At 44.8% G+C, this 8,384-nt stretch overlaps 1 protein-coding gene across 1 annotated transcript in view; it reads right to left on the bottom strand.

Annotated features, from left to right (window-relative positions):
* Nucleotides 1–585: 585 nt before the first annotated feature.
* LOC131107369 (tyrosine-protein phosphatase non-receptor type 14-like) overlaps nt 586–8,384 on the bottom strand; it is a 31,622-nt gene continuing 23,823 nt past the window's right edge. Inside the window, exons 13-20 of the mRNA XM_058057327.1 lie at nt 7,821–8,287; nt 6,445–7,734; nt 5,548–5,688; nt 4,123–4,341; nt 2,873–3,001; nt 2,557–2,791; nt 2,323–2,486; nt 586–1,663 (exon numbers count right to left, since the gene is read on the bottom strand). Coding sequence (XP_057913310.1) covers nt 1,535–1,663; nt 2,323–2,486; nt 2,557–2,791; nt 2,873–3,001; nt 4,123–4,341; nt 5,548–5,688; nt 6,445–7,734; nt 7,821–8,287 — 2,774 coding nt within the window. The 3' untranslated portion in view covers nt 586–1,534. The remainder of the gene's footprint in view (nt 1,664–2,322; nt 2,487–2,556; nt 2,792–2,872; nt 3,002–4,122; nt 4,342–5,547; nt 5,689–6,444; nt 7,735–7,820; nt 8,288–8,384) is intronic.

Genomic DNA, 8,384 nt, shown 5'->3' with positions numbered 1-8,384 from the left:
TTTGAACAAAATTTATTTTTCGAGTTTTCTTTAAAAAAACATTTTGGGAAATGAAATGTGATGAGACCAGCCATGCTGCTTGGTCTAGAGACAGTGCCACTGAGGAAAAGACAGGACACAACTGGAGGTAGCAGAGATGAGGATGCTGAGGTTCTCATTGGGAGTGACCAGGATGGATAGGATCAGGAACGAGTACATCAGAGGGACATTACATGCTAGAGGCCTTGGAGATAAAGTCAGAGAGGCCAGACTGAGATGGTTGGGACATGTCCAGAGGAGATTAATCAAAAGACTTGATATGTTTGGACTGAAAAAATGCCCCACTAAAATCCACCCTATTTATTGCTTGACTGGCCAATGACGATACCATTGTTTCAGAGCATAGAGACATGCAGTGTGTTGTGTGTGTGACTGTTTATTGACCTACCAGTGAAGTCTGGATGGAAGCTTGGCCACCAGGGAGCCTCTTAAGAACCGTTCTCTATGTTTGCACTCACAGCTCTTCACTATTAGCACGAGTGGAGAGGAATTCCCCTCTGCATATAAACACTCCATTCTAATAACTAACACAGCTTTGGGCCACTCTTAAAGAAAATAAGGCTTTATTGCATGATAAGCAAGTACATGTTTAAGTAAGGGGAATGCAGTGGAAACACATATACAAAACATATACACATCTTTTTCAAAAAGGGTGAGGTTTGCCAAAAAAGGGGATTAAATATGAACAAACAGTGGAATGCCGCGTGACACAGAAGTGCAATAAAACACTTGGCTGTAAAGAGAGCAGGAAGCTTATATTTATCTCAGAATATATTTATATTTATATATATATATATGTTTATATATACAATAAAAATATTTTAAAAATGCATGCATAGTTGAACAGGTTGCGGTATTTTGGAGTACCAAGTCAGGAAAAATACAAAAAGTCTTCTCACACATGTACAAAAGAAACACTGAGAAAATAACATTACTCCGAGTAGAAATTTTATAAACACGTTGTTTTGTTTTCTCCTTCAAAAACTAAACCGAAACATCAGCATTCTCTTACCTGAGAGGAAGAAAGACCATTTGAAGTGTTGCTCTCACAACAAGACCAATAAAAGTAATAAATACTGATTTCAAGATTTTATCTTTGGAGGTTAAAAAAAAACATACTTTAAGACAAGGATAGGTATGTCGATATCTTCTTGTTAAGATATCAGTAAGGCACAATGATACAGTATTTACAAGGAGACGCAACACTGGTTAACAGTAAAGTTAGGCAATCCGATCTCAGGAAACTCTGTAAATATGGTTGAAATGTTTTAAATGAGGAGAAAACACGAACAGGGAATATGATTAGGCACAATTTTGAAGTGGGTGTATATGTACATGTATATTTAATCAATTTTCTGAATATTTTAGCATTGAAAATGATGGATTGTAATAACTATTGTTCGCTGACTGCACTGCAGACTTTCAATGAATGAACGATCTGACCCAAACTCTCCACCAACATGACAGCAAAGACTGACTGAGCCGTCCTCACGAGTCAAATAAGCCGGGAGTTCTTCAGGAACTGAATGAGGACCTGGTATACGAACTTGTACTGTGAGATGGTCTGGACCATCAGCATCCTCTGCTGCCTCAAACCTGACAACATGGTGGGGACCTCCACGGGCTGGAGAGGATGGGAGAGGTGGGGAAACAGTAGAATTAGTGGGAATGCATGATTGTAGATGACCATGTTGTTATATATTTATGAAAAAAAAAACACATAAAAATGAAAAAAATTCAACAAAAACAGAAAATTCTAGGATTTTTCATAGTTTAAAATCATATCACATGTTTTAATAGCACTACAATGGCAATTCACAGGAATTAATAACAATTTAACAGAAAATTTAAACGTACAAATAATTCAAACGCAATGTTAGCAAGCTACCACAGGAGGGCAATGTAGAGCCCATTCTGCTCCTACACTTCATTAGATACACGTGCACACTTTACAGAAATAAATAACTTTATGTTTTTGTTGTTGTTTTTGTTAAATGTACTTTGAAATAGCAAAAGTATTCATATTTCTTGTGTCTTCAAGTACAATTGATTAACCAAAAGTAAATATATATATATTTTATTGAATTGTATTTTATATTTTTGGAAAAAAAAGAAATTAAATAAAACAGAAATTGCTCAAAAACATTTTATTACATTTACATTTATTTAAAGTTTATCAAAACACATTATTATTCAAAAACATGCCCTGATACCTTTGTCCATACACACACAGGTAAGTTTCTTTAAATGTGTTTTTTCCAAGTATGGAGGTGCTCCACTGACCTCATTGTGCTCCAGGCAGCTGATCATGAGCTCAGTGAGGATGACCACACCTGTCCGACCCACCCCTGCACTACAATGCACCACCACAGGGGGGTTAAGGCTCTTGGAGGTGTCCAACATGGAGTTAGTGTGTCTCCTCACAGATTGGATCTCCTCAAGGTAGGCTGCAAAGAGAAGTTGAGAAGTGACGTTAAACAATAGGGTTGATTTAAAAAAGCGGAGGAGGTGACTCACAGAGAAACCCCTGGACGTATTCGGGGCAGCCCTGCTCAGGCCAGTCGGTGTACTGTAGGTGCCAAACGGTCCTCTCCTGGCCCGAGAGCAGGTGTTTGACCTTTAACCCTGTGGTAGCGTAGCAGCCGGAGTCCGTGCGGAACTTGGTGGTTACCTTGAACTTGCCGTGAGTGGCCGAGTTGTGCTTGGAGCCCAGTTTGGGCCAGTAGCGGTGGCTCTTTGACCTGCCTCCCTCCTGGATGGCGAGTCAGTTAAACCCATGGTATATTTGACCGCAAACACACCATCAGCAATCAACACGTGCGTGTGTTTATACCTCCTCAGCTGTAACCATGGCGATAACGCTGACCCCCTGCTCCCAGACCATCTGCCAGAAGTCGGCACAGGTGTTGGCTAGCGGACCCTGGGTGGCAATGTAGTGCCACTCCTCGCCTCTGATGGTCACCTGAGGACAAAAAAAGTGTCAAAATACACTCTTTACCAAACCAAATTTAAAACACAAACACATAGAAACATTCAGATAAGCTACCATTTTAAAGCACAGCTAATAAATGTTGTCAGTAATGTGGCAAACTACCACTGGAGGGCAATAAGGAGCCCATTTAGAATCTTACACTTCATTGGGTTCACTTGGACACTTGAATAGTATCTAATACAAGAGTTGGCTAAAAATGTAAAAAAAAAAACCTATCCTGAGTGTAATGGTTATGAAGACATGGATGGGGAATAAATAAGGTTGTTTTTCTGTAGCAGCTACCTTACATGACAGGCGGTGGCTGTAGCGTAAGAGGGTTACGCCGTGACAGGCAGTGATCAGACTGAACTTGCATGCAGGACGCCGAACTCATGCATGATGCGAGTGAAAAGGAACAGAGGAGGTGGTGGTGGTGGTGGTGTTGGTGAGGGAGGGGGTGTAGCTCAGATGGACTTAAGAGGGTTTGGAGAACATTCCTGCTGAATTCCTGCGAGCTCTTTGAGCTTAAAGGCCTGCCTTTTATCCTTCCTGCTTTTTCTTTGCCCAGAGGTGACCACAATAAAAGGGAAGAAGAAGTATGAGTGTGTCTTGTTAATCCTTTGCCCTTCATGTCTGCTGTGTGATGTGGCCGTTATACGAGACACTAACATCAATCAACTTCGGTCGTGACTGAAGTTTCCACAGCTCGACTCACTAATGATGCTTTTCCACTGCCAAAAGCATGTACTACAAGGTACTGCTTGTAGTCAAATTCATCAGAATATTTGAGGATGCAGTCGGAAATGAGCAAAATAAAGACATAATGTGTGGTAGTTGTGGATGCTACAGTATTACAGCCCACAGTTTCCACTTTCCCTTTCTTTGCTGCCCTCAGCCTCCTCTTGGACTCTATATTGATCACTGCTCTGTGTGTGTGTGTGTGTGTAAGTGACAAGAAGAAAAGCTCTGACTCTCTTTGGTGAAACTTCAGAGAAGTTGCACCTATAAATGTCCAGCTCCTGAATATAAAACTTCACATTTTCTGAGTTTTTCTGGGAAAAAAATCTTGTATGTAAAAGGTACTTGTGTGTAAAAGGTACAGGTATGCCCACCTTAATATGCGAGGCATTGATGTAACCTGTGTTGTTCTCCTTGTTGGGCACAAGTTCCACACGGTTCTCCTCGTACGGGACCACGTCGCGGAAACGATTGCGCTCTGCGTTTTCCGGGAGGGTCGCCGTGGTCAGAGCGCTGTCCGCCCTCTTTTTGGGCACCTGCTCGTACTCGGTGAAGACTCTCTCTTCTTCCAATTTGAGCTCCAATGTCTTACACTGAAAGAAGAAAGAAGAAAGGAGGAGGGTATTTTAATTCCCATCATCACCACATCATTTTATGCCCCCCACCCAATTCAGACAAGAGATGACTACAAAGCGTGAAGTTCTCATCAGTACAGAATGAAAAGCATGAATAATGAACAAACATCTTTCCCTCACTGCTGTCCATCTCGGAGGCCGGGTTGCATTCTTAACATTCCAACGGACCCACAGGCGATAAAGCACCGCCATGCCACGCGTTCCACGGCCCACTTAGGGTTTGTCCTCGTTAGCTTAGCAACGGTGTGGACAAAGGGCCTGGTGTTACACGTCCTCCTCTCCATGGCGAATACATAGCGGAATTCAACTGGCATGACTGACATGAACTCAAGTTCACTTGATTCTTTTGGACATGAAACAAACAAACATGTCTTAATATTAATATTTGCTAATATACAAATTTATATTCATTCATTCATCTTCTACCGCTTATTCACACGAGGGTCACAGGGGTGCTGGAGTCTATCCCAGCTGTCTTCGGCCGAGAGGCGGGGTACACCCTGGACTGGTCCCCAGCCAATCACAGGGCACATATAGACAAACAACCATTCACACTCACATTCATACCTATGGACAATTTGGAGTCACCAATTAACCTAGCATGTTTTTGGAATGTGGGAGGAAACCGGAGTACCCGGAGAAAACCCACAAATGCACGGGGAGAACATGCAAACTCCACACAGAGATGGCCGAGGGTGGAACAAATATATATGTTTAATATTTTATAAATATTAAAACCAAGAAATGTTGACTTATTGGATTTTATTATATATAATCTTCAGTCTGGTAGTTTATTTAAATAATATTTAAATATGCCATAATAAACAATGTATACAATAAACATTTGAGCAGACAAACTGGTGGGTGAGAAAATATTAAAATCCACTTTTGGACCACTTTACAGTGACAGTATCAAGATAAATGGTTAGCTAATGATGTATAACTTAGTTAATAATTGCTTCATAAACTTTAAATGATGAATGGCAATTGATTCTGGTTGAAATTTCGAAACCCTTTAAAACCCCTTATGGTAAAGGTGTGCCTCATCAGTATTTACAGAGTATTAATGTGACATGTTTATTACTGTGGTTTCTCAACGACCAAAAATAATATGAACATTATTGGTGATAACACTTTTTCTATGCATTGCTGCAGTCTTCTTACCCGCTCATCAATAGCAGCCTTGGCACCATCCTCCGAAGGAGACTCCGGGACGGGCATCCGGGCCACGTAGAGACCATTGAGGGCCGCCATCATCAAGGGTCTCTTCATGGAGTCTACAGACATCTTCTGTCTTTCCAGCGTCTTCAAGAGAGAGGAGAATCCCATGCTTACAGGTACCGACAGCATGACAGCATTGCTCCTTCCCTCGCCGCAAAGGGAACCAAACTCTGACCCAGTTTGCCTGGTCCCACCTTCCTTCAAAAAGATTATCTCTCCTAATCTCAAATGCTATTAAAACCTACAGGAGAGCCCCACCCTTCACCTCTTAACCTCGTCAGGACAGTCAAAACAACAGGGAGGGTGACCGCCAGCTATGCATTGGCCTTCTTTGTTGTAAACTCAACAGATTTATCTCCACAAGTCAGACCAACCTACAGAGAACCAGCCAAGCCCAAAGCATAATCTGCAGGGTTTAAAGAGGTTTTAGTGGCCTGGCGGGACTCAGAGCCTAGTGCTACCCTCTCAGGTGCTGAACCCCGGATTACTACTAATCAGGAACTAGCTAAACAACATTGTTTCGGGGAGGAAAAAGAACGTGCATGTGTTCTCCTCCCCTTACAGAATGTTTTTGAAATATTGAGCATTATTTATGTTTTTGTCAATGTCAATATCAATGGAAAATATGTCATATATTTTTCCTTGTCTCTTGAGGTGTAAAAGTTTAGCAAACCGTGCAATTAAATAGTGTGTTTTGTGCTCAATAAAGTTAAGAAAGTTAAGATAAAGGATGACCCTGGAACTATTTAGATTGTGTGTTTGCACATTTATGGCACTAAAGAAATGATACATGACATTTTTCAGATGAATTTGCCAAAATTCAAGCAGATAAAGTCTTACCCTCTGCGCTATTTCCCTCTCCACGATGCTGTCTTCCAAAGAGAACATCTCCGACACGGGTCTCTCCTTGACCGGCTCCTTCCTCACCCTCTCCTTTACACTGGTCAGATCGGGTTCCGAAATCGACGGACCTAAAACGTTCCCATTGACCGCACCCTGGTCCCCTCGCGTTAGAGTCCCACTACCACCACTTTCAGGACCGCCATCCCCAGGAATCTGACCCTGGGCTTGGCATGGGTCCATTGGTCCCTGGCTGCTGTGTGCTGCTTGATTGTGGTGGTGAGTGTGATTGTGAGAGTGAATGGAAACATTGCTGGGGGGTCTTGGAGGACCGGGGTACTCCGGAGGGGGTTTGTTGGGCAGTTTCGCCAAGGCGGCCTGTAACTGGGCACTGATGCTGATGTCCTCATTCAAACCTGGGATTTGAACATCAAGCTCAGGCCTCTCCTCCTCTTCCTCCTCCTCCTCCTCCTCGCTTTCACTGCTGTGGATGAGCATGGTGGCGTTTGAAAGAGTCTTTTGATGCTGATAGGCAACAGGAGCAGGCGGCGCCACCGCTGGTTCCTTCTGGGGAGGGATGGGTATGGGCAAGTCTTTTGGCTGAGGAGGAGCTGGGTGAGGCTGTGGTTGAGTTTGCGGCTGAGGGGGTTGGGGCTGCGCTTGCGGCATGGGCTGAGGAGGCATCACATGCTCTCGGAGAGTATTCCTCCGATGAAGAGGGGTATTCATGCCCTTCATCACCATACCCTCCATGCCACCTCCTGCTCTCATGCTGCTAATCACCTCCATGCTGTGCCTCTTGCCCAACGTGGAGCGGTGCTTCGCCGCAGTGGTGAGCGGCTCGCTAACCTCCTGCAAGGACTGGTGCACCACCGCCGAGCTGTCCGGCTGGAAGGTCTTCACCGACAGCTGCACCATTCGTGTGACCAACTCTGGACTGCTTCCCCCGATGCAGCGAAGTCGGTGGCTGGCAAGGTCTGGCGTGCTCGTGGCAGGTCGGAAAGGGGTGGAGGGATACGGCGGGGGAGGTCGTGATATGTGGTTTCTCATAATATGAGCGGTCGCGGCGTAGTTCCCAGGATTAGTCCCTTGCTGTTTGGTATTAGCAAGCTCAGGCGTACTAACTGTGTGAGATATTGAGCTTCCCACACCACCACCACTACCACCACCGCCGCCACCTCCAGTGCTGCTGCCTCCGCCTCCGTTGATGCATGGTGAATGACAGGGCCCCTGATTGCTGGCTGGTCCTCCCTGATGGGGGCCATGGGACACCGGCTTACTGTAGCTGATCTGGAAAGCAAAGAAATGTGGAAAAAGACTTCAATTTAAATAGATTAAATAGGAATGTTACATTGTAGGAGTTGCATTTTTCTTACCTGTGTGTAAGGTCCAGGACTGGGTCCCAGGCCGTGATAAGGCCCCCTCTCCCTCATTTCCGGTTGGCTGTACACCAAAGCCTCAGGCTGGCGATAAGCGCAGGCATTGCTAATGTTCAGACTGCGCAGCGACTGGCTGTGGAGGTCGTGGTGAGCGGGGAGCATGCGCCGTTTCTGCCGCATCACAGCGTCGTACTCGGGCGTGGGCCGGTAGGACGGAGCGATGATGGCGCTGTGGCGGTGGCTGGGGATGTAATCGGGGCGCATGAGCTCGCTGCCCGGGATGCTGAGGTTGGAGGACATTGGCGAGGGCGGGATGAACGTCTGGGAATGGTTGAGGGAGCTCAAGCTCGGGCTGCTGTACATGCTTCCATTGGGCAAGGTTCCGTTACGGAAGGGGAAGTCCACCTGGCAGTGGTCCAGGCTGGTCTGGGATTTGTAGTAGGGGTCGTCATGGAAGATACTGTCTATTTAGGAAAAACAGGAGTACACAACTGACACAGTTGAAGTCCTTTAATTCATAAATCAACTTGAAGTAATCCCAAACTGTTGGCTAATTAGCTG

This window comes from Doryrhamphus excisus, chromosome 19, assembly GCF_030265055.1.
Source record: "Doryrhamphus excisus isolate RoL2022-K1 chromosome 19, RoL_Dexc_1.0, whole genome shotgun sequence".
NCBI lineage: Eukaryota > Metazoa > Chordata > Actinopteri > Syngnathiformes > Syngnathidae > Doryrhamphus > Doryrhamphus excisus.
This window is presented reverse-complemented; position numbering and strand designations above follow the sequence as displayed.